Source organism: Mesoplodon densirostris, chromosome 2 (genome assembly GCF_025265405.1).
Source record: "Mesoplodon densirostris isolate mMesDen1 chromosome 2, mMesDen1 primary haplotype, whole genome shotgun sequence".
NCBI classification, from domain to species: domain Eukaryota; kingdom Metazoa; phylum Chordata; class Mammalia; order Artiodactyla; family Ziphiidae; genus Mesoplodon; species Mesoplodon densirostris.
Window position 1 is genome coordinate 19,115,744 of NC_082662.1, and position 27,333 is coordinate 19,143,076.

The 27,333-nt window shown below is 37.6% G+C and overlaps 1 protein-coding gene across 3 annotated transcripts in view; it reads right to left on the bottom strand.

The window, feature by feature from the left end:
• Window positions 1-411: 411 nt before the first annotated feature.
• The window catches only part of HNRNPR (heterogeneous nuclear ribonucleoprotein R), a 34,694-nt gene continuing 7,772 nt past the window's right edge, over window positions 412-27,333 (bottom strand). For 2 of the 3 annotated variants that reach the window (XM_060089134.1, XM_060089133.1), the window contains 7 exons: window positions 26,046-26,159; window positions 13,335-13,511; window positions 11,605-11,742; window positions 9,966-10,178; window positions 4,746-4,895; window positions 1,802-1,923; window positions 412-1,665 (listed from right to left, as the gene is read on the bottom strand). In XM_060089134.1, the coding sequence (XP_059945117.1) occupies window positions 1,053-1,665; window positions 1,802-1,923; window positions 4,746-4,895; window positions 9,966-10,178; window positions 11,605-11,742; window positions 13,335-13,511; window positions 26,046-26,159 (1,527 nt within the window). In that variant the 3' untranslated portion in view covers window positions 412-1,052. Of the gene's footprint in view, window positions 1,666-1,801; window positions 1,924-4,745; window positions 4,896-9,965; window positions 10,179-11,604; window positions 11,743-13,334; window positions 13,512-14,848; window positions 14,910-26,045; window positions 26,160-27,333 lie in introns of those variants that run through there. The other variant, XM_060089131.1, reaches the window with a different exon arrangement.

The following is a 27,333-nucleotide window of genomic DNA, read 5'->3' on the forward strand; positions in this document are numbered from 1 at the left end:
ACAACAAATTATCCTTTATAGAAAGAATGTGGGTCAAAATAAATTGCAGTCTGCTTCCCCAACCCCATTTTATTTAACGCAAATTATCCAATGCCTGCAAGAATGTTCAAAAGCCTTTGAACCTGTTTTTAATAAAAATAAAGGATAAAATTGCCAAATTAGAAAAGACTATGAGAGAACATCAATCAGGTGCAGTGCTATTTGGAATAAATACTAGAATTTAGTCTAATTCTCAGTCTGATATCCACGATACATACTGGAATAGACAAGAAATTTTGCATGAATTTGATCACTCACATAGGCAGTTATAGTTTGAAAACAATATTCCTTGCAAGGATTACGAATAAAATAATGTTTTAGGACACAATTGAATTTGAAATAGGTAATGTTTTGAATAGATTTTTGAGTTTTATTGAAATCTTACATGAACAAGAAATTGGAAATACAATCACATCAAAGAACAAATTGTCACGGCTTTGACCTTTAAGCCAAACAAATTTTGTAGGGCAGATTTCAAAAAGGTGTGAAGTTATAACAATTTAAAAACACAGTTGACCTACTTCTAGGAATGCAAAACATACAATCATAGGTTATTTTCAATACAAGAAAACTTAAATTTGTTTGCTTTAATTTCTTAAAACTACTAAGACAAAGCACTAGCTTGTATTTTTATTTACAGCATACTCCATACTGCTAGGTAATCTATCCCAAATCCAAAAAATGAAGCTGTCCAAAATCAAAGGTTCTGCAAAATCATGATTTAACAGTGTGCTCAGCTTGTTTTGAAGCTAAAATGAAGCCTGAAAGGATAAAAGCATTGTAACTCCCAGAATAAGGGAACTCTGCAAGCCCAATAATGTCCAAGAGCATTTATGAAAAGAGGAAAAAATAAAAAGACTTGAGTATATACACAATAGTGATTTCTTCAGCCCAATACAAATGGCAGCAAATTGCTACTTAAAGATGAAACAGATAAGCCAATTTTTTTTTTGAAGGATGTAGATCTAGAGCCAATCGTATCTTGCCAGTATCATTTTCAAGCCCTCACTTGTCTATTTCCACTGTTGCCCATAAGTATCCTGATAAAATTCCTGGTTGTCATTATTGTAACCATAGTTACCAGAATAGTCACCACCTTGCTGAAGCGGCTGTTGAGCGATGGGCTGGGAACCCCAGTTCTGTTGGTTGTTGGTCTGACGGCGCTTGGAATCAGGTTGGTTGTACCCATCTGCCTTTCTCTTGCCTCCTACATTGCCCCCACGGTTGCCCCGAGATCCACGGGAACCACGGCCTCTCTGCTGTTGTGCAGGACCCCCTCTGCCACCCCTAGAGCCTCTTGGTGGTCCCAAAGGTGCCCCCCTTTGTGAATAGCCAGCTCTACCTCTTGGAGGTGGTGCTCCCCGCCCCCTTGGTGGTGGTGGAGCACCTCGCCCTCCCCTTCCTCCTCCTCTTCCTCTTACTGCATAGCCATCATCATAGCCGTAGTAGGGATCTTCATAGCCTCCACGATAGTCGTGATAATCATAACCATAGTAATCATCATAGTAATCTTCATAGCCATAGTAATCTGGAGGGTAGCCATATCCACCTCTCCCCCCACCACGACCCCGACCTCTAATTGGAGGTGGCATACGAGGAGGAGGGTGATAGTAATAATCTTCATACCTAGCAATGGAGGGAAGGGAGAAAAGAAAAAACAAATTAGTTTGCTTCAAGACTCTTCCTGACTTTTTAAATTACCTGATCTCTGTTATCAACTTATTCTCTGTTCAAAGATGTATTTACTAAAATGTAGACTCACGCAGTGCTTCTGGAGGCCTGTCTAGCAGCTTGGCGCTCTTTCCTTTTCTTGTCTGGTGGCTTGGCTAGGACTATTTCAATTTCTTCCCCTTCTATTTCTTTGCCATTCATTTCATCCATGGCCTATACAAAATTAGGAAATAAATTTACTTTACACATAACAGTACTTTAAACATAACAAACATATCTGTGCCATTAATACACTTGATAAGCAATTTACTTCACAACTATTTTAATTTGCAAGATGAATATACCCACCAAGTTAAAAAAAATACACAAAGAAAGTACTTGTTCCCCTCAATCTTACTTTCTTATGTGTAAATTATGTTGAGAACAAAACTGATGTCCTACAATTATACTTAAAAAGATAGGGCTTCTCTGGTGGCGCAGTGGTTGAGAGTCCGCCTGCCGATGCAGGGGACACGGGTTCGTGCCCTGGTCCGGGAAGATCCCACATGCCGCGGAGCAGCTGGGCCCGTGAGCCATGGCCGCTGAGCCTGCGCGTCCGGAGCCTGTGCTCCGCAACGGGAGAGGCCACAACGGTGAGAGGCCCACGTACCGCAAAAAAAAAAAAAAAAAAAAAGATAAAAGATTGGGGCTTCCCTGGTGGTGCAGTGGTTAAGAATCCGCCTGCCAATGCAGGGCACATGGGTTCGAGCCCTGGTCAGGGAAGATCCCACATGCCGCGGAGCAACTAAGCCCGTGCACCACAACTACTGAGCCTGGGCTCTAGAGCCCACGAGCCCCAACTACTGAAGCCTGTGTGCCCCAACTACTGAAGCCCACGCGCCTAGAGCCTGTGCTCCGCAACAAGAGAAGCCACCACAATGAGAAGCCCGTGCACCACAACGAAGAGTAGCCCCCACTCTCAGCAACCAGAGAAAACCCGCATGCAGCGAAGACCCAATGCAGCCAAAAATTAAATCAATGAATAAATAAATAAATTAAATTAAAATAAAGAAAAAGATAAAAGATTGCCAGAGAGCTGCCTGTTGCTGCTACTTAAATCCAAAAACTTAATTCCAAATAACTTCCAAGCTTAGCCAAACCAAAGCCACAAATTCACATCTGGAAAAAGTGCCAGTAGTAACAAACTTTTCAGGATTCAAATTTTTAAACAAACGTGTGGCATTCAACATGTAGGTCTTAAACTGTTGTTCTATAAAAATTTTAAGGATTTGAAACATAAATGAGGTTATCAGTGAAATTCAATAAGATACTGACCAAAAAAAGCCTAGGTCCCCACCCCCCCACAATGCTTAACCTGGAACATACTTTGCCTGAATAGTTAAAAGCACAAAGCCTAGCAAAGGTCTGAACTAATGAAGATTCAAGTACTCACCTGGAAAGCAGTAATCAAAAGTATTCTAGGCTCTAGTTTTTTATTTATGTAGTTCCACCTAATAGCCTCTGCCATAGGGTTCAGGGTTCAGGTAACTCAGTAACAAAGTATCACCTCCTCACCACAGCTTTTCTGTTCCCTATACAACCTTTTCCTCTCTGGATATACATAATAAAATGCTCTATCCATAAAGAACGTTTAGCTTTACAAGTATCTAGACAAAGATTAAATCAGTATCTTCCTCTAACTAGTTTTTCCCCTTTACCACACCTTAGCTTTTGGCTGCTTCAACTAAAGCAACTAAATGAGTCTATAACAGCTTCCTGGTATAAACAAAAGAATGGAGCATCTGTCTACTATCCCCTCTGGCCATCCTCTGATTTCCAGTTACTGAGCTAGAAATCTTGTAATTTCAGAGACTTCTTTGGCAAACCACCCTTGAAAGTTATTTTAAATTACGAACAACCAGTTATTTAATACCAACTGATTCAAAAGGAATATTTAGAAGGTATAAATGTATTAGTTAACTGTCCTTCGTACCACTGGCAATTCAGAAGCCACACATTAAATTCTGTAATAAGCTGTGAATTTTATAAGCAATATTGTCTCACTAATTAGCTTCCATCAAAAAGCAAACCAATAAATTCTAACTAGTCAAAGATTCTACAAAGCACATTTTAAAGCAGTACTCTGAGCAGGAAACAAAAACTGCTCATATTAGAGATGGCATCACTTTAACCGACAGAACATGTAGAAAAAGAACCAGGCCTGAGTCACCAAGGATTTCGGATCTATCTCCCCAATTACATAAAAAAGCTTTTATTTTGTCTTGTCTTTTGTTTTGTCATCCCCCTCCCCTCTACCCCTCCCCCACCTTCCCCCAGAAAGGAGAGAGGAACAAGAGGAAGAAGAAACCTGAAATTTCACCCACTAAGGATGGTGCTGATCCATTATCATCAGAAAGCAGCAGAGTATTCGGGTTATATGTTCTAGATACCGTATGAAAAGACTTTTTTCACACTTTCCAATACTATCATCAACAAATAAATTAACTATTCCATGCAAGAAATATTTCTAACAACTACTGAAACTGGCAAAACACAGTCAATACTATGAGGATTCTAAAATGACTAAAGAAAGGCAAAACTATGAAGAACTAACCATTCCCTCAGAGCACAGCTACTGAATTAAATGTGTTGTACTAGGTATGAACCCATGTACACTGCTCAGTTCCACAGGTCCACAAACCAAGGTAAACAAAGTAGTTACGATACACTCATTACCATTTTAGTATTTACACCAGCTAATTACTATTCCTTGTAACATTTTCAAGGTATCATGCTATCAAACCTTAGGCTTACAAAAATAATACAGAGATTAAAAATAACTTGCCTGAGATCACAAACCCAGTTAGTAATAATCAGGCTTTGAAATATGGAGTCTTACCTGATATACTACTACCACTTCACAGAGATTATTAAAAGAAAGTTCCAGAGTTCGGTAAAAGCTGAAAACAATTTTATTTGCTTTTAAAGTCACTTTATGTGTTTAGCAAGTTTCAACAAAATTCAAGTATCAAAAAACAAAATTTAAAATTTTCTACCTTAACAGCTGCTCCTCTGTCTTCGAAATGAACAAACGCATAATCTTTCAACTTCTTCACTCTTTCAAGTTTTCCAAATTCAGAAAACGACTTTTCCAATATTTCTTCTGTCACTGTAGTAGCCAAGTTTCTCACAAATAAAACTTTCACCTAATATAACAAATATACAAATTGGCATTGGCTACTTAATTTTAGCTGAAGTCCTATATTAAAGTATTTCTTCTTATCTTCATGACATAGGCTTTTCTTCTCTAAAACATTAAGTGTTTAAAGTGCTGTGATCTGGTAACTGACTATACTGCTGAACTGAATACATAAGCATTTTCAGAACTCTAATGGAAAACTGATGAATTCATAAAAGTGTTAACAAAAGATCAAGATGAAAAAAAATTAATTACATGGGACTGAGCGAACTGATGAGGATGATTATAATTTTTGTGACTTTCTGTTTGAATTAAAAAAAAAATCCCACAAGGACTCAGAGGCAAAAAATATACAAATCAATTTTCACTGCAAAGTAAAGGAGCTGTTACAGTGGAGGATTACTGGACTGAATGTCAATATTATGACACAGTATGAGTGTGTTTCGTTTTTGGTAATTGCAATCATTGTTGCTTCTGTTGTGATCATCCATTTACAGTGCTTGGTGTCAGTTTATTTATCTCTTGTAAAAATAAAATACAGTGTGTGTGTGTGAAAAAAAAGAAGTATATTGTAACTTGGAGGCTAATGATACTGTGCTACTGTATTTCTGTACACTACTTTTAGTAAAGTAAATGGTATACAGATTAATGCTAAAAAAAAAGAAAGTATACAAAACTGTTCAAAAATGCAGTATTGTAAATCTACTAAAATGCTAAGATTATAAAGAAAATAAATGGCAATTTATGGAAGTGTTAAAAAAAAAAGTGCTGTGATATAGACGTAAAGAACAGACTTGTGGTTGCCAAGGGCTGGGGACGGGGGGTGGGGGGGAAGGGATGGACTGGGAATTTGGGGTTGGTGGATGCAAACTATTATATTTAGAATGGATAAACAAGGTCCTACTGTATAGCACAGGGAACTATATTCAATATCCTGTGATAAACCATAATACAAAAGAATATTTTAAAAATTGTATATATGTGTATAACCGAGTCACTCTGCTGTACAGCAGAGACTGGCAAAACACTGTAAATCAACTATACTTCAATTAAAAAAAAAAGTGCTATGATAGAAAGTATGAAAAGTACCAAGAAAACGATTCTGTTAGTTAACAATTTATATAAATTATCAGTTCCTTGGGGCCTCCCTGGTGGCGCAGTGGTTGAGAGTCCGCCTGCCGATGCAGGGGATACGGGTTCGTGCCCCGATCTGGGGGGATCCCATATGCCGCGGAGCGGCTGGGCCCGTGGGCCATGGCCGCTGGGCCTGCGCGTCCGGAGCCTGTGCTCCGCAACGGGAGAGGCCACAACAGTGAGAGGCCCGCATACCGCAAAAAGAAAAAAAAAAAAAAAAAAATTATCAGTTCCTTCTCCTGCCATGTCATTAAAAGTAACTAATACTGTGAACAGGACCTTCAAGGAACCAAAATATATTACTACGTTAATTTACAAATTTAATATGGTCCCTAAGTCCCCCTAAAACAACAAGTTTTTGTTTTTACCCCTCAGAACTGGATGTGCTGATTCTAAAGTTCATATGAAAAAATAAACAAGCAGGAAGAGCCAGGAAAAAAATAAGAACAAAATTTAGAGACTAGACATAACAAACTCTATCAATTCAATGCTTAAATCATTTAATCAGTGTAGTGTTAATCTGAATAAAGATGAAAATTGGATCCATACCTCACACTATACACGGGGATAAAGTCCAAATAGATAAAAAATTTTAAAGGGGGGGATGCTGAAAGCATTAGAAGAAAATAAAGGCAATTCCTTTATGTAACACTGCACTTGGAGAAGGCTTTGTGACTTAAAATCTATAAACTACGAAGGACTGAAAAATTCAACTACTGAAAAGAAATGACTTCTACACAGTAGAAAAATACCATAAGCAAAGTCAAAAAACAACTTATATCACAAAGAGTTAATCTCTTTCATATCAGAGCTCCAGAAAATAAGAAAAAGATCAACAGAAAAACAAAATGAATGGAAAGATAGGCAAAATTCATGAATACATGGTTCATACAAAGAAACACACATGGTCCTTAAATGTATAAAAAACGTAAACTCACGCATGCATAGTAAAGAGAAGCAACTCATAACAGCTTTGAGGTACCATTTGTTATGAGATTTGGCAAAACCCAGAAGTTTGATCCTATCCTCTTTTGACAAGGATGAGGAACATCAGCCTGTTGTATTCTGCTGGTGGGGAGCAGAATACAAGTACACCTCCTACAGAGAATATGGTCAATATCTTAATAATTACAGATGCATTTACCCTTTGGCCCACAATTCTATCCTCAAGAATCTATCCTACAGATATATTTGCACTTGAAATAACTGAAACGATATAAACTTACTCATTGGAGTACTATAATAACAAAAGATTAGAAACATCCAATGCCCAGCTGGTTGAATATACTATGATACATCTACAAAATGGAAAATTATGTAGTCAAAAAATTAAGAAGAGCTCTAAGAGCTACTTTGAAAAAAATGCGAGGATACACTGTTGCTAAGATTTTTTTCCCCATTTTTATACCTCCAAATAGGGATCCAATTTACAGTCAATGTGACAGATAAGCACTTGTCATAGTTTAATTGGCAGCATTTTCTAATTTCTTAGTGGTACATAAAATAACAGTATACTTCCTTAGAGCTGAAATCTATGAGATGAGATGAAATATGACAGTGAATAAAGCAAACATAGATCATTAATACAGCTACCAGTAACCATTTGTGTAAGAAGTAGGGAAGGAAAGAATATATACTAATTTTTGCCTGTGTTTGTCCAAGGAAGCACTAAAAGGACAAACCGGAGACCATTAACACTGCATGTCTACAAGGGACAAGGAGGACACGGTAGATGGGGCTAGAGGTGGAAGTAGGACTTCCTACTTAGGATTTAGGATGAATTTCTATGTATAATTTTGATTTGTGAACTAAGGAAATAGATTACTCATTCAAAAAAAAAAATTAACACACCTACTGAACAAACTGTCGCCTCAGATAAAGGGCTAGCTGAGTAAAAAGGATTTGGGGAGAAGACATTAATTCAAGGGAGGAAAGTTTTCCACCTCTATCATTACACCCTCTATCTTTCTCAATGTTGTCATACTGAAGTCTAATTCTATATTAGGCCTCTATATTAGGTAAATGGTTTATTTACCCTTTTTTTTAAACTCAACATGGATCTTTTATTCTTTTCTGAGATGAAAGCAAAGCATCCTATATAAAAATTACTAGTTGAAACTGTATTTAAAACATTCAATAGGAAAAAGGTCCCTTTAAGGAAGATATATTTATGTACACCTGAAACTAACATAACACTGTAAATCAAACTATAATCCAATATAAAAATTAAAATTAAAAAAAAAGAAAGATACATTTAGGCTCTTTGGTTCTGGTTGATTACAAAAATGACCCAACTTGGCAAAAAAATCTTCAATGAATGATAACACTGATACAGTGAATCAACAGCAGAAGCTTTACACTATTGGGTATACTCCCCCCTTGCCCAACCCCGGAATAGAAAACAATGAAGGAGCATTATTCAATCAAGTTTATTCAAATCGGTATTGTTCAAGTTTATAGAGGCTTCCTTTTCATTCTGAAACTTGTTTTTGATCCAGGAAGAATAGTTACTAGAATAAAATCATGAGGTTTTTCTAATCTTATAAAAAGATTTAGGATGAATTTCAATCTGAAAGGTTAGCAGAGGTATGTGAAAAGTGGTCAAATAAGCAAATTACTAGCTATAATTTAGATATTCTGGGGATGTTATTCCCCTCTCAATCTATAAGCTATTTTAAAAATGTTTTTATAGGAAATGCAATACAGGCTACAGTCAGTTTCTACAAGGTAGATTCAAAGTTGTAAGAGATCTTGTAAAGAGATTTATCCAACTCCAATAAAATAGATAACATCCAAATTCAGTAAGTTTGCTCAAAGTCACAATTGTATTAGGAGAAGAAACAAGTGGAATTAAAATCAAGCTAGTAATAAATAAAAATTAAAAAGCAGGGCTCTTTAGATTCCCAGTCCCTTTCCTTGACACCTATCTACCCAAAGAATATAAGAAAAAGAGTGAGCGACACATCTGAGTCTCTCCAGTTCATTCTCAATGAACCTTCTTTGCTTAATCCAAAAATGCTTCTGCTTACAAAAACTTTTACCATGCTAGTATAAACCAGGGCTCTCCTCCAAACTAATCAAGAGTGAGGACTGTCTCCTCAGAATCTGGAATAAAAAGCCTGAGGAAAAGACTTCTCAGTCCAGAATAATCCAACCACTCATTTATCACCACCCATAGAGTTGCTGCCTCCGAAAAGGAAAGAGACATACACCAAAATACTCGAAAACTCACTAAAGGCAGCAGAGATGCAACTTCAGATGTGTCCCTTCAACCCCAGGAGTCTCCCAGAGGAAAGCCTAAGAACCAGAACTCTTGGAACCATCCTTTACCAGGCAAAGATCCTGGCAATGAAAGTACAGGACTTAGGAGGAAAGTGAGGGCCTGCTACAGGACTTGCCATGCATATTTTGCCACTACTGTATATAACAGCGAACGTGATAACCCTTTGCCTGTCTTCATGGAGACAGTACTCTAAGGGAGCTTGATCATTAAAAAAGAAAAGCTTTAAAAAAAGAAAAAGGAAAGTAAACTATAAATCTCAATAAAATATAATTCATGGCCATGTAATAAAAGTCATAGTATGGTCAATGAAGATTATAACTCATAATCACCAGAACATTACTTCTCTCTTTATTCAGTAAGACCTTGTCTTTTTTCTTTTCTTAACTTTTTTACCTTTGTATCTCTCATAGTGCCTAGGACTAAACAAACACTTAATTGAAGGGATTTCATTTCAGTTCCTTTTACACATTTAATCTGCAGAAAAAGGAATGGTTAATGGAAATTGCTGGATACCAAGACAGACTGTTAAATTTGGTGTCTAAATAGTTAAGATCAAGGGCTACAATTTGTATTTACTGTAAAATTTGAAATATTCCAGCATTATTCTGAGTACAAAATTTAAATGACAACTGCACCCCCAACCCAAGCAATTGCATTTACCTTAGCCATGACTTCTGGATCTGGTTCTTCCACAGGGTCAGCCCATTCAACTGTAACTACATTTCCCCATACTTTTACTTTTCCACTCATCAGCCGGCGTCTGGCTTGTGCTGCTGACTTGTGATCCTCATACTCAAGGAAGCAGAACCCCCGATTCTTCTTTTTGTCATCGGGTTGATGATAGAGAATAACGTCCACCAAACCCTCTGTTAAACCAACAGCCAGATATATAAGCCAAAAGCATCCACCACACATTTAGCGATTAGGCAGACCTAAATCCACTTGCCGAAGAGCAAAAAATAACTGAAGAAGCCTCAAAATGATTTGCTAATTACCTAGTAGACAATTAAATCAGCATTATTAGATATGGAGCTAGGGATAGTATTTTATGTTCCCTTTTAATTTTAGGGATCCTGAAGGTACAGACATAAACAAGTCCAACTACTGTATTCTGACATACAACAATGTTTTAGAGTGTTTGATATAACGTGAGCTTAAAATTTATGAAAATACTACCAAGGAACTTAAAAACCAAATTATAATATAAATCCAAGAGAACACTCAACAACTAATCATGACCAAAAATCATCCTTGAATCTAACTTTTTAAAAGTTACTATTTTTACCAAGAATAAAAGTAACTGCTTAAAACCGGTGTACCTCTGTACCCTCATCTTTCCATATATGTTCTTTCTAGGTGGTCCCTATTTTTAAATACCATCCATATCCTTAAGAGTGCTTAGATTTTACTCTCAGCAGCAAGATCCAGAATGTGATTTGGATGTGGGAGAGCTGAAGTGAAGGACCAGAGATGAGGCAGTCATAAAACTAGGAGGTTACAGCATTGGATGGTTCATCCACATAGATGTTAAAAGTACTAACAATAAGTCAATTTCGGGCAGAAGAGAAAGACTGTGAACCAGAAAAAATCTTCAATTAATCCAAGACTGAAACCAGAAGAGCAACAGGTGACAGCTTGAAGGAGGGAGAAAGGATTGTTTATCTGTAGTATATGTCTGGATGACAAAAATGTAAAGAAATAATGGTTTTTATATGGGATGGAGAAGTAATGGTCTAAAAGTGTTTTTTTAAATGCAGCTAGCATTAGTGGATCTCCATTAGCATTTAAAACAATGAAATGGAATAGGAAATGTCAGACTAAATCATATGCAGTAAGCGAAAATATAATTTTGTTAAATTTTGTTTCAGTTATATATAAATGTATATAAATCTGTGATATAAAATGTTCTTCTCAATCACTTCCATGGATTTAAAATTGGAAATGTGGAAAAATCTGATCTAGACAAGGTAAGAGGAAGAAGGAGGATTAAGAACTCTCATCCCCTCAGCCCTAAAGCACAGTGAGTGTCAAGGGGGAAAAGCCTTCCTTCACTTGAGGGCTACAGGACAAAGACTGTGTCAAAAGCTAGGGTTCAATTAAGGCAAAGTAAAGAGGACATTCCAAGAAATTGAGGCTACAAGGGAAGCTGCTTAGTCCAAACCACTAAAAAGAAGAAAGGAGGCAATTTAGACACTGAATAGACATGTGAATTCTTAGATTAAGATACATCTCATTTTTCTGCACCTATAAATAGTACCACAGATTTCCCAAAACTAATTTCTAAATACATTTTTGTTTTACCTGTGACTTTACTGAATTCTTCCAGAATGTTTTCTTTAGTCTTATTCTTCGGAATTGATCCAACAAAAAGCCTGTTGTTTGCAACAGAAATGCACACTCCAAGGTGTTTACCAGGGCGAATTTCATAGCTGTCACACTGAAAGGAAAAAAAGAACCAGACACCCCACAACCACCCCAAACTCAGAACAACTGATCTCAAGCTAAAAAACTGAACAATTTAAGGTCAAACACTCCCTGCCTCATGAACTCACTGAGTTCCCTCATGCTTGCCGTAACATAAAATGTGTATTTTTAAACCTGTTACAGCCTCTCGTTTTAGTTTTAACCTTCACTGCTATTCACTTTATCTTTAAAAAGATCTGATTTCATATCTCAGTATTATCTATCTGAAGATTTTCTCCCAGAGAATTTCAGAAAAAATACCTGAGACTGATCATTCATCTGCCCTTGGAGATGAAATTAGATATAGATAAGCCACAGGTAAAATAACAATATATAAAGAATACCAGCTATGTTTAATCAATGTAAAGAAATTTAGAATTTCACATTTTACATAAAACACAGAATTCCAACATCTGAAACTACATATCGAACACAATACTTATAAAATTATATGAAATGACAGGAATAAAAAATGTTTCATTTAAATGGCTATGGTGATGATTTCCTTGATAAACTTTAGCTTTTTAATGGCTTAACATTACTTACCTATTAGTTTACTAAAAGATATGTAATTTAAAAAAATCATCCATATGTTGGCAGAAACAAGGAAATAAAGCTTTGAAAACTTCTCGGTACTGAATAAACAAACTAGAAGGAAAAGTCCGTAATAAAAACTAAAATCTGGGTCAAGCTAGAAGTAGAACTAATTTTGAGGCAACTAATAAAACGAAAAGCCTTGGTGAAAGAGATTACCATTCTAGAAGAACTAGAACTAGACTAAGTGAGGCCTTTAGCTGTCTGGCAAAAGAATATGCCAAGGAACAACGATATTGCTATTTTGGGTTACTGAGAGGGTTGTATCTTAACAGAATAGGAACAAAGATATACCTAATTGGCATATCTGTTACTACTACTACTACTACTACTACTACTCTGGAATAAGTACCAAGGGTAAAAGGCCCTACAGAAAGGAAATTACTAGATTGGTTATAAAACAGTAGAAAAAGAGAGAAAGATTAAAGACAGAGAGAACTGGAGGGCTTGGAAACAAAAAGATAGGAAAGAACAAGAATATACTTAGAAAATAAACTGTATGATTAGGCTATGGCAAAAACAAGAGAGATTCACAGCCATTTCCTGAATTGTGTCCTAAAAGTCACTGTTGCCCAGTTATGTTCCCCAGAACCCATCCCAGACTTCATCCCACTTTAAGAATCCTACCCGAAAGTTTAACAGCAAGAATTGACATTTTTGTCTAAGATCAAAAGAGAGACCTGCAGAAGCCAAATATTCAATGAAACTTTAGATACTAATCACTCTAATAAATAACTTCTTAGAATTATGGGAGACTTTCTCTAATACCTTATTTCTTGGGTACTTTCATTTCTTTTTTACTTTTATAATCAGAAAAAAATAGCCAACGGTGACATACCAACTCAGTCAATATAAAAACTTTCAAAGCAAAAACTAAAGAAAGTGAAACAATGTTAACTGCAAATGTTTTCAATTGAGGTATTTCTCTCAAATAATGACTTGCTAGACAGTGGGCATTTGCTTATCACATACCAGTTTAACAGCTTCCTGTGCAGCTTCCTTTCCACAGAAGGTGATAAATGCATACCCTCTGTTCTGACCAGACAGTGGATCCATCATAAGACGTAGATCCCAAATGGGACCAGCCTTTTCAAAAAGGGGCACCAACTCATCCTCATATAAATCTCTTGGTATTTTACCTACAAAGACCTGAAATAAAACCTCTGTGTTAGAATCCCAATGTAAGCATTTGATTTTAGAGCCACAAAGCCTAGTTGCCTTTTTTTTAAGGGGTGGGGACAGAAAGATGGTTAAGGAAAAATGGGGACAATTTGAATCTTGCAAAGCTAACCTTAGTTTTTATTATAATGACTTACAGGGCATCAACATAGAACAATATTCTATACTGAAAAATGGAAAATGATTAATAAAAGTGTGCAAAATCTGTGGTAACAGCTCTAAATTTTGAATTTTTATAATTTGTCTTTTTCTCACAAAAAAACAGAATAAAAGGCATGTATAAATCTTCATGGAAATACCTCTGCATTTTTATAAAAACAATAATTGAACAAAAAGATTGATGAGGTCTTCCTATTTTATCCTCAACTCCAAATTCTTTACTACTTAGAACTCCAGTGCTGGGACTTCCCTGGTGGTCCAGTGGTTAAGACTCGGCCCTTCCAATGCAGGGGGCGCGGGTTCAATCCCTGGTCAGGGAACTAAGATCCCACATGCTGCGTGGCTTAAAAAAAAAAACGAAACTCCAGTGCTTCAATCTATCCCTTTCTCTATCAGGATATTACATTTTAAGTAAGTATGAAAAAATTTTTTCAACATTTGAAGATTTTGTGCACTTATTTAGAATTATATAGTAAGCAGGATTAAGTTATATAAGAATGATAAATTAGAATTAAACAATCAGAAACCCTCTCAGTATTTAATATCAGACTACAATTTTCTTCAAATTTCCACCATGTCAACAACATTGAAAATAATCTTTTATGTTAAAACATTTGCAATCCACACACAAAGTCTTAAAGAGTAAATTAGTGTTTGCATGAGATGAATTTTCTAGTGAAACTCATCTACATCAACATTTCATATTCTGAAATGACCTGATTAATGAAGTAATAATAATAGCAATCCAAAAGATGCCAATATTATTACTGGAGATTAAGTTTCTGGTGTTAATAAGCTCTACTACAGTTGTGCTATCTTAAGACAATCCTTTTCAAAATAATCAGATTCACCTTCACTGCTACCTGGTAAAACTTGAGGTCTTCTTCTAAATCTCTAGCACAATTCTCACACGACAGCTATTCTCATTTGTCTACCTCCTTAAAGTCTCCAATCCTCGTTCACTAAACCTCATTCTAAGGAGATCACCTGCAAAGCCACTGGTTTCCTAACATTCTTTCCTCTCAGTCTTAAAAACCTTTCTCAACATCTATTTTCACTTCTTTCCTTTATACCTCAGAAATTCACCTCCCTTCCAAAAAAAGGTTAGCTCCTTAACCCTAATAAGTAAGCCCATTTCTTCTCACTACCTTCTTCTGGAAATAATCGCAAATCTTCATCTCTTCAACTGTCCTATTTTGCTCAGTGCATTCTCTCCTTCCCAGTGGTTCCTCCAGCTTCAAACATGCCAAATCTGCCATAACAAAACAAAATACAAACAAAAAACCCCCTTTTTTAGCCTGTATCTTTCCTTTCACTTTTAAATGCTTTGAACACATGGCCCATATCTGTTTTATTTCACTCATGCAGTTATTCAACACATCTACTGTATGCTTAGTACTGTGCAGCTACGAGAAGTATAAATAAGACATCAGGCATCATCTGAGTGACATCCCTACAGAACCATCTTTCTAATAAAAGCTCACTCTGAAAAGTACTTGCATCTACGCTCTCTTTAACTCTCTAAAAATTGGCTTCTTCTTCTATCACTAAACTGTATGCCCTAACGTCACTAATGGACTTCTAAGGACCAAATTCAGAAGTCTTTCTTTCCTCAGTCTCATCATCCTTGCCTTCTCAACAAGCATTAACACTGGTGATGTTATCTTCTGAAAATTCTCTTCCCTTAAGCTTTCAGAATCCTCCACTAACCTGGTCTTAATCTTTAACTACTCCTCTATCCTTTCCATGGTGATTCGTCTATCCATCTAATAATAATCTGCATGTTTCCCAAAGTTATGGCCCTATTTCCCATAATTCACTGTATTTTCTTCACTCGTAAGGATCATATCCATTCCCAAAGGCTACAACTCTATAGTCATCTCCCAAAACATCCCATACATCCCAAGACCTAATTCTAGATCTCCAACTACCTATTAAACATTTCCTCTGATAGTCCTGATTTTATCCCAAATCATCAGTAAGTTCAGCAACGCCAATTTCTGTTTTTTGATTATAAATGTATGTATAGATAAGAATGACTATGTATCAGAATATTAAAAGTTGTTATCAATACATGAAAAAAACTACTCTAATTTTATTCTCCTTATTATATTTTCTAAATATTTTACAATAAAGGTATAATATATTTGTAACAAACGTTTCCTTTATCCAAAAATCAAAATGACTAAAACCCACCCTTGTCAGTCGGCTCCTCTGATTTTCCCCACATTTCTCTTGGGAGAACGTAATTTCTGCTCCCCCCTCCACCCCAAGATGACTGAGGAAATAATACTCTCATAAATAAAAACCTCAGATATTTTTAATCCCTCCCATTCCCATCCATATCCAATTTTTTTTTTTTTTTTTTTTTTTGCTGTACGCGGGCCTCCCACTGTTGTGGCCTCTCCTGTTGCGGAGCACAGGTTCCGGACGCGCAGGCTCAAGCGGCCATGGCTCACGGGCCCAGCCGCTCTGCGCCATGTGGGATCTTCCTGGACCAGGGCATGAACCCACGTCCCCTGCATCGGCAGGCGGACTCTCAACCACTGCGCCACCAGGGGAGCCCTCCAATTTATTTTTTAAATATAAGCTGAAGTCGCTCCAATGTATAATGCTACCCTATACAGATAACTGGCTCCCTTTCTATTCAGAGAACTTGTCCAGACCTTTCACGAGACATGGACTCATAAGCCATGTATTTTTCTACATTCTAGAGATAAGAGTGAACACCACAGAAAGGTCTAGGCATTAATGAAGCTTGTATTCTACTGACAGACAAAAAAAATGTTTAAAGATAAACAATATGATTTCAGGAGGTGTAAAGGCTAAGTAAAATAAAAGCAAAGGGACTTCCCTGGTGGTGCAGTGGTTAAGAATCTGCCTGCCAATGCAGGGGACATGGGTTCGAGCCCTGGTCCGGGAAGATCCCACGTGCCACAGAGCAACTAAGCCCGTGCGCCACAGCTACTAAGCCCGCATGCCACAACTACTGAAGCCCGTGAGCCTAGAGCCCACGCTCCACTACAAGAGAAGCCACCGCAATGAGAAGCCTACACACCGCAATGAAGAGCAGCCCCCACCCGCCAAAACTAGAGAAAGCCCACACACAGCAATGAAGACCCAACGCAGCCAAAAATAAATAAAATAAATTTATTTTTTAAAAATTTAAAAAATAAAAGCAAAGAAAAGGGGGACTTCGCTGGTGGTTCAGTGGCTAAGACTCCATATTCCCAATGCAGGGGGCCCGGGTTCGATCCCTGGTCAGGAAACTAGATCTCGCATGCATGTCGCAACTGAGAGTTCGCATGCCACAACTAAAAGATCCCACATGCCGCAACTAAAAAAAAAAAAAAGTTCCTGCGAGCCTCAACTAAGACCTGGCGCAGCCAAATAAATAAATAAATATTTTTTTAAAAAAGCAAAGAAAAGGGATAAAGGAAGAAGAGGTTGTATTTTAATAGAAGGGCCTCCCTGAAAAGGTGAATTTGAACTGAGACCTAAGAGAGAAAATAAAGTAAAAATCTGAGGAAAGAGCATTCCAAGGTGATGGAACAAGTACAAAACGATGGGGAGTACAACTGACATATCTGAAGAACAGCAAATAGGCCAGTGATTAAAATAAAAGATCTGGGACTTCCCTGGTTGCGCACTGGGTAAGACTCCGCGCTCCCAATGCGGGGGGTCCAGGTTTGATCCCTGGTCAGGGAACTAGATCTCACATGCATGCCGCAACTAAGAGTTTGCATGCCACACCTAAGGAGCCCACCAGCTGCAACTAAGACCTGGTGCAACCAAATAAATAAATACTTATTTATTTTAAAAAATTAAAATAAAATAAAATGTCCACACAGGAGACAGTGATGGGAAAGAGAGAACAGGGGCCAGATTAAGTTAAACCATGGTTAGAAGTTTGAGTTTTATTTCTTAGGAAGACAGAGGATTTGAGCAGACAAACAACTGGGTATTACTTATGTTCTAAAAGGAATATTCTGGGGCCTCTTTGGTGGCGCAGTGGTTAAGAATCCGCCTGCTAATGCAGGGGACATGGGTTCGAGCCCTGGTCAGGGAAGATCCCACATGCCGAGGAGCAACAAAGCCTGTGCACCACAACTACTGAGCCTGCGCTCTACAGCCCGCGAGCCACAACTACTGAAGCCTGCGCACCTAGAGCCCATGCTCCACAGCAAGAGAAGCCATCGCAGTGAGAAGCCCACGCACCGCAACGAAGAGTAGCCCCCGCTCGCCGCGACTAGAGAAAAGCCCACGCACAGCAACCAAGACCCAACGCAGCCAAAAATAAAATTAATTAATTTAAGAAAAAGAAAAAAAAGGAATATTCTGGCAGCTGGATAGAAAGTGGACTGTATGGAAAAACAGGCTGACCAGTCAGCTTAATACGGCAAGGGATGATGATGGCTTGCTGTAGTAGGGTGACAGCTTAAAGGTAGGGAGAATTTGAGAAACAGTGAGTTTTTAGTTATGTGGGATTCAAATCTACATTTTATTTGCCTTAAGCAAGTTTCTCAATCAGTGAGTCTCAAGATCCTTACCTGGGAATAACATCAGCAAGAGGGTTCAATTTCCATGTGAGCAGAGAGCCCACATCTTGATCCTCATTTTATTCCCAGCACTGAACACAGTGCCAGGGACACAACAGCTGCTCATCTTTGAATGAATATACGAATGAACATCTACCTCATACTGTAACTTACACACTAGATCCCATCCTTTCTTTCTTACTCAAGGACCCTTGGTCCGGCAACAATTTTATCATCAATTTCTCCCTTTATACATGGATCATTCCTATCGGCACATAGTATGTTATAATTTCTCCCTTAAAATTTAAATTAAAATAAAAAATAGGGGCTTCCCTGGTGGCGCAGTGGTTGAGAGTCCGCCTGCCGATGCAGGGGACACAGGTTCGTGCCCTGGTCCGGGAAGATCCCACATGCCGCGGAGTAGCTGGGCCCGTGAGCCATGGCTGCTGAGCCTGCATGTCCGGAGCCTGTGCTCCACAACGGAAGAGGCCACAACAGTAAGAGGCCCGCATACCGCAAAAAAATAAATAAATAAAAAATAAATCTTGATTATAACACCTTCTAGCTATTGCCCCATTTCTCTGCTACCCTTTGTAGCAAAATTGCTCAAAAGAGCCATATATACTTGCTGCCTCAAATTTCTCATCTCCTTAGTCTCTTGAATCTTCTCCAAATCTGGCTTTTACCACCATTCCAGTCGAAGTCATTAATGCCATCAATGCTGTCACAATCAAATGTCAATTCTTAGTCCTCATCTTACTTGGGAAATTTGATATAATAAACCATTCTTCCTTCTATGAAAACTTTCTTCACTTGACTTCTGGGACACCCCACTCCTGGTTTTTCTTACCTCATTGGCTCTTTCTTCTCAGTCCCCTTTGCTAGTTCCTTCTTGTCTCCCCAAACTCTAAATGTTGAAGGGCTGCAGGAATCAGATCTTAGACCTTTTCTCTAGCTACACACACTTCCTTGGTGACACACCCAAACTCATGGTTTTAAAATACCATCTAGAGACTGCACTGGTGGTCCAGTGGTTAAGAATCTGCCTTCCAATGCAGGGGATGCAGGCTCGATCCCTGGTCGGGGAACTAAGATCCCACATGCTGCAGGGCAACTAAGCCCGTGCTGCAACTACTGAGCCCGCACGCTCTAGAGCCTGTGTGCCACAACCAGAGAGCCTGCGTGCCGGAATTACAGAGCCCACACACTCTGGAGCCTGCATGCCACAACTAAGACCCAAGGCAGCCATGAATGAATGAATGAATGAATGAATGAATGAATAAATAAATAAATATTTTTTTAAACCCATCTAGATGCTTATGCCTCCCACATTATAATCTCCAGTCAGAATTCTCCTATGAACTCCATGATCTAAGCAACTGCTCACTCAACAGCTCCATCTGGATGTCTAAGAGACGTATAACTCGTAACATGTCCAGAACTGAACTACTATCTTTCAATCCTGCTAATTTGCTCTTCTCTATAGCCTTCCTCATTTCAACAAATGGCAATTCCATCCTTCTAGCCACTCAGGTCATGAGTCTTAAAGTCATCTTTGGTTCCTTTCTCTCATATCTCCATATCCAACTCATCAATAAATCCTGTTGGATATGCTTTCAAATTATCCAGAATCTGACCACTTCTCACTAGCTTCAGGCATATCACCTTACAACATTATCAACTCTATAAATCAGCATTCATTAACAGGGCACAACACTTAAAAAAAAAAAAAAAGCTACTGATAAAAGGTATCCTGAAACAAAAAATACACAAGAGTAATTGGTATTAATTTTGAAATGTATTTTTTGTTGTGGCTAGGTTCTCTGGCCACACTAGGCCTAGCCTGGTTTGAATATTTTTAAATTTGAGAATATCTGTATTTGAGTATTTAAAAGCTGTTCTGGGAAGAAAATTCTGCTTTATATTGTTTCTATTAACATAATGCAGTTGTGCTTCATAATTACATCATTCACCATCCATATTTTCTCCCTACCCATTACAAATACAGGCAAAAGCAAAGAAAGCACATGCAGTGGCACTATGAAAATACAGTTGAGGGGCTTCCCTGGTGGTGCAGTGGTTAAGAATCCGCCTCCCAATGCAGGAGACATGGGTTCGAGCCCTGGTCCAGGAAGACCCCACATGCCGCGGAGCAACTAAACCCGTGCGCCACAACTACTGAGCCTGAGCTCTAGATCCCATGAGCCACAACGACTGAAGCCCACGTGCCTTGAGCCCACGCTCCGCAACAAGAGAAGCCACCGCAATGAGAAGCCCATGCACCGCAACAAAGATTAGCCCCCGCTCACCCCAACTAGGGAAAGCCCGTGGGCAGCAACAAAGACCCAACGCAGCCAAAAATAAATTAAAAAAAAAAAAACAAGTTGAACATACCTAAGTGAGGAAGCTAAGTGTCAGATTATTATACTTCTTTCATGACACATGTCTATATTTTTAGAACCATTCAGGTTTGCTTCATTAAGCATACCTAAAATGAAAAAAATCTGTATTTTCAGGAAAAGCAATTTAATGATTACCTTACAGAAAGAATTCGTAACAGCAAGCTCCTCATACTCTAAATTATCATTTGAATGTTTGAAGTCCAACTTATAGCTTTTCCATAAGAATACTGTTCTATTTTAAAAGAAACATCAGGGAATCCCCTGGTGGCCCAGTGGTTAGGACTCCATGCTTTTACTGCAGGGGGCATGGGTGTGATCCCTGGTCGGGGAACTAAGATCCCACATGCCCCGTGGCACGGCCAAAACAAAACAAAAAATTAAAATTAAAAATATAAATAAATAAATAAAAGAAACATCCACAAACCTATGGTTAACAAAGTGCCCAATATTATAATCACTGGGGTCCATGAAGAAACATGCCAAAAATACTGATTTGTTTGAGAAATAGGAGATGGTCTCATTTCAAGATCAATTTAACTTAGGACATTAAAAGAACTTAAAAAGGCTGAAAATAAATAGTATTCAAAAACTAAGATCACTCTTTTTAAAGTTTTTAAGCTCTATTTTTAATTAATTAAAATGTAACATTAATGTTTTCCTTTTATTAACTTGTTGAGCCATTCTGGCTCCATATGAGCTGTTCAGAGTAACCACTCAATCAGATTAATCCTCCCCCTCCAGGACCAACAGAATCTAGCGAATACCCTAACAACAGTTCTTCCTTTACTCACTAGGCATTAAGGCTTTGAAAGTTTTGGCTGTCTATCATCTATCCACTCATTATTTCAACAGTAATAGAGGAAGCCCTCTGAGACTCTGGAAGGAATCAACAGAAGTAACCATACAGCTCAACAGTGTCTTTTTTTTTGGCGGGGGGGGTGCTGCATAGGGTCCTAGTTGTAGCACGTGGTGGGTCTTCATTGAGGGGTCCGGGATCTTTCGTTGTGGCACGGGCTCTTTGTTGTGGCACGTGGGCTCCAGGGTGCGTGGACTCTGTAGTTTGCGGCACTCAGGCTCTCTAGCTGAGGCGTGCAGGCTTAGCTGCCCCATTGCATGTGGGATCTTAGTTCCCCAAAAAGAGATCGAACCCACGTCCCCTGCATTGGAAGGCGGATTCTTTATCACTGGACCACCAGAGAAGTCCCTCAACAGTGTCTTTTGATTATCTACTAGGGTGGTTCCATTATCCAGCTCCTATTCGCTATTTTGCAAACACAGCAGCTTTTCTTTATATGTAATTCAATTCAGATGCTACAAAGTCATATACTTACAGGTCTGTTAAACACACTGGTTCTTTAACACTTCAACTAGCTAATACACCAAAGAGTTAGATCCCAATCTACCATTTCCTTTGAATTCCTCAACAGATCATCAGTGCTATGCTCTTTAAACAAGAGTTTATTACATAGACATGATCTCCACAGAGATTACATTTGTCAATGGAAACAAATTAAAACAGTTTTACAATACCAGCTGAAGAACAGAAAGATACTGTGACACATGGTAACTAGACTTATCATGGTAATCATTTTGAAACTACAGAAATATCAAATTACTGTGTTGTGCACCTGGAACTAACACAGTGTTGAAAGTCAACTGTACTTCAAAAACAAACAAACAAACTCATAGAAAAAGAGATTAATCTGTGGTTACCAGAGGCAGGGTTGAGGAGAGGATGAACTAGATGAAGGTAGTCAAAAGGTACAAACTTCCAGTTATAAGTACTAGGGATATAATGTACAACATAATATAATTAGCACGGCTGTATGTTATATAAGAAAGTTGCTAAGAGAGTAAATCCTAAGAGTTCTCATCACAAGGAAAAATCACTATTTTTTTCTATTTCTTTAATTTTATGAGATGATGGACGCCCACTAAACTTAGTGTGGTCATCATTTCATGATGTATGTAAGTGAAACCATTATGCTGTACACCTTAAGTTTATATAGTGCTGTATGTCAAGTATTTCTCAATAAAACTGGAAGAAAAAGGAAAAAAAAAGGATACAAAGATATTATAACCAGACTAAGCCTGAGAGCCAAGGCACACTAAAAAAAAAAAACGCATTTCAAAATTGATACTTATCATTCTTGTGTATTTCTCATCTCAAGGTCAATGCTTAGCAACTATGTCCATTAATGAGTACTCACTTATAGGGTTAATTCACAGTAGATTTTTATTTATTTATTTATTTATTTATTTATGGCTGCACTGGGTCTTCGTTGCTGTGCTTGGGCTTTCTTTAGCTGTGGTGAGCAGGGGCTACTCTTCGTTGCAGTGCGCGGGCTTGTTGTGGTGGCTTCTCTTGTTGCGGAACACGGGCTCTAGGCACACAGGCTTCAGTAGTTGTGGCTCTTGGGCTCTAGAGTTGCTCCACAGCATGTGGAATCTTTCCGGACCAGGGCTTGAACCTGTGTCCCCTGCACTGGCAGGCAGATTCTTAACCAATGCCCCACCAGGGAAGCCCTTTACAGTAGATTTTATCCAAAGATAAAACCTCGTAGCCTTCTCATAGCTTAATTTTAATAATGTCAGTCTCATGTACTAACCCTAATTTCAACTTCCTCAGTCAAGAGCTGATAATAATTTGGGGGGACTTCCCTGGTGGTCCAGTGGTTAAGAATCTGCCTTCCAATGCAGGGTACATGGGTTAGATACCTGGTCGGGAAACTAAGAGCTCACATATTGTGGAGCAACTAAGCCCACACGCCTCAACTAGAGAGCCCAAGTGCCGCAAACTACAGAGTTCACACACTCTGGAGCCCGCTCACCACAACTAGAGACAGAAAACCCCATGCCACAACTAGAGAGAAGCCCGCGCACTGCAACGAAGAGCCCGAGTGCCGCAACGAAGACCCGACGCAGCCAAAAATAAAAATAAATAAATAAATAAAATAAAACATTAAAAGAAAGAGCTAATAATAATTTTTAGTAACTGTAATGAACCAAAAAAGAACAAAAACCCAAACCTTAGAGCATCCATATGACACCAATTAAAACCAATTATGTACTAAACCTATCATCAACCCAGTATGTTAAAAACTTTAATTTTCAAAACATATAGGCCAAATCTCATGAAATCTAAACTTAAGGGAGAAATCCAAACTTTTACACTGCACTCTTATTGCAACAAACTGCTTGACAAGAGTGGCTTAGGCTGGTGATCTCATATAGGGATTTTTGCTGCAACCATATCTGCTGTATGTAATGATATCTAACATGCAGAAAAATGCATCTTTCTGCTAAAGAGGGAGTGCAATATAAGAGAATGTATACATATTTTACAATTAGCATACTATTTGTTTCTAATCGGATACTCAAAAGTTTACTCTATTAAATTGTTCAAATACTTCCAGTGAAATCTTAAAGTACTAGCAAACTCCTTCCTTATCTACATAAAGCAAAGATAAAACAAGTTTCCATTAAAGAGCTCATTAAAGAAACCAATCTAATAAAAAAAGTTTATTTCTATAATTATGAGATAGATACAACCAACTAATTTTACACCAGGCTATATTCGACATTGTGAAGAACAGAACCATATGATACAAATAATTTTTACTCCTAAGGATTTTATAATTAGTCAAAGAAACAAAACTAAGAAAATGTAGCAATAATTGATAAGGATATCACATGGTATACTACAGATAACTTTTTCAAAATGTATTCTCCTCTTGGAAGTGTTTCAAGCTGCCTCAAGAACAAGAAAAAAGGCAAAGCATCAATTCCACTTTTATTCATTTTATATGAGGGCTTAAGGTAAGAGAAAAAAAAAATCCTGATGCCAGGAACAAAATTTAAAACCATTAGAAAAAAATACATATGGTGTAGGAGTCCCTGTAAGAAAGCTGAACTATATTTCCATATTGTTTAAAAATAAAATATAAATGTAGATTTTAAAGAGTCACAACATAAATAGAACATTAAAGATAAAGGATGGTGGAGGGGGATTAATGAGAGGACAAAAGTGAGTAAAAGGCTAAAGATATCATTCACTTGTATATTGTTTCAATGACACTTGCTCCTGTAAGGAATGTAGATGGTTTACAGTCCCAATCCCAACTCTATCAATAATTATATAGCATTAAGTAATTTACAGTAGTTTTTTGAGACTCAAAACAAACATATGTAGCTGATACAGGTATCACAAAAAACAAAAATGCTTAGAGCCCTTTTCATAATGTTAAATATTAAGAAACAGAACATTAATTGTAATGTATAAAAGAAGTTCAGGGAACCAATAACTGTAAACATTTACATACAGAAAATATTCTACATACAGAGAACATTCTACATACAGAGAACATAATTAGAATTAGCTCTGATATACATCTAAAGTGTTATGTTAAATGGTGATGTCTTTGTTTATCTATTCACAAACCAGAAATAATAATCTTTGCCTCTGGCTACCTGAAAAGTTAAGTTTCAGCTTTTAGAAGGGTGCCATTGACAATGTTTGAGTAAAGTTTTAAGATTTCTTAGAATTCTAATATAAGTAGGAGATATATAACAATACCACCTAAATATTTTAACTGACATCATCACCTAAGGAAGCTACTGCCATCACTTTGTTTTAAAGAAAATCCTGTAAGATTATCATTTAACCTAGTTTAAATTTTAAGTTACGAAGTCAGGATTACAGTACTCAAAGAAAAAAACCATAACCAATTATTTGTCAAATACTGTGTGCCTACTATACTCCTGGCACTATGCTAGGCACTAAATAGACACCAAACAGAAAAGGTCCGTGCAGTAACAGGGCTTACCTTTTGGCACACAGTTTTTTCCATTTAAAGGATTAGAATAGGCTAGCACAAAGGTATATGAAGAGACCTTCATGAAAACACAGATGGAGGAAGGATTCCTTCTTTGTTCAAGTATAGACCAATGTGCTCAACCTTTTATCTGATTCTACATCCTTCCCTTGTGCAACCCACTCCCTTCAATAAATCTCTCTGTGAACACTGAGTATCTTCTATGTGATGAAGGGGAGGGTCAAGGAGGGAGGACAAGCACCATTCAAAATTACTGACATAAAACAAAAACAAAAACAGAATAAAGCAATTGTTTCTCCTTGATAACCTCACCCCCAGGACCTAAAATGGTGTGTTGTTAGTTGCACAGTTTTAGTAGCCAGTTCCAAAAACTCTACATTCCTTTACAAAGTGTTTGGGTATCTACCAGTCACATGATTATCCCTACTTATGATGGCAGCAAAATACAGATGGATATCCAAAAAAATAATAATAGCTCTTTGAAAAACATCAATTTTTTCCCCCATCATACAATAGGTAGAATTATTTACAAACTGGAAAGATTTCAGCGAACAGCTGAAGAACACTTACTTCTGTTCCAATTCCAGGTTGCATGCCAGAGTACACACTGTCTGGTGGAGGACCACCATACTTCCTCTGTCCTGTGGTTACATCCAGGGTATAACCAGTCCTCTCAAGCAAGGCCTAAAGATAATTATACATAATTATTTATAGTTGAATATTAAATATCATACACACACAAATCAAAATATAAATATTTTCCAAAAGGTACCCTAACATCTTAGGTTATGTATTTTAGTTTGGGGAAAAAAAATCACAAAGTTCACACTGGTTCCTCTCACACGTGTTGACTTTTACTTCTCCTTTCCATACATTTAATGGAAAGAGTTGCAGGCAAGTTAAGTCTCCAAGCACACATCACTTTTTTGTTATCAGAACAGAAAAAAGGGGGAAGGATTACTAAAACTTCGACATAAGCTGACCCCAGGCTACCTATTCATACTTATGTACCACAGTATTCCTCATTTTGCACCCCCTCTATGTCAATTAGATTTTTTCCTTATTTCCTCCCTTTACGTAGCATACTTACATCCAGTGACTCTTTTCAAATGAAATGTTCTCTATCCCCTTTAAAGAACATTGCGGAAAGGTTGTATTAATTCCAGTGAGGATGCTGGCGTTAAAGGATATCAAAGTGATTTGAGTGTCCATATCATACTGACAATAATAAATTCATAATACAACAAACAAAAAAAAGTTCTCTATCCTTAAAAAAAGCAGAAGTCCTAGCTCTTTTATGCAACTTCTCTAATTTACTATTCCTCACATCATCCTAGTCTTTCTACTGTACTCAAATAATTTAACCTTTATTTTGTTTAATCCTGTTGTTTTGTACTCCTACTACACCATAAGCTCCATAAAAACCAGACCATTTCTCATACGGCACAGACTCAAAACATCTGGCAATTACCAAATGAATATACTCTCAGGTTTCAAAAAACAAACTATGTTTCCTGATTTCCAACCTTCCTCACAACATTATATTAGGTATTAAGAGGAATCATAGAGAAGAAGATAATGTCCTTTTGCCCTTACGGGTTTGTGTTCGTGTGAAAGGCCTACAGAACAAAGACACGTGGAAAAAAAGAAATGGAATCTACCTAGAAAGGAGAATTTTACACTTCAGGTTTTTAAAATCACAGCATGTCAGAGCAGCAAGAGACTTTAGACATCACCAAGTTCAATAGTTTTCAAAAATATCTCTGGAGGAACCCCGGGATTCCAGTTACCTTAGACTCTCCATCCTTCTACCTTTGACTATTTTAACCACAGAAATACATGTAATATAGAATACACA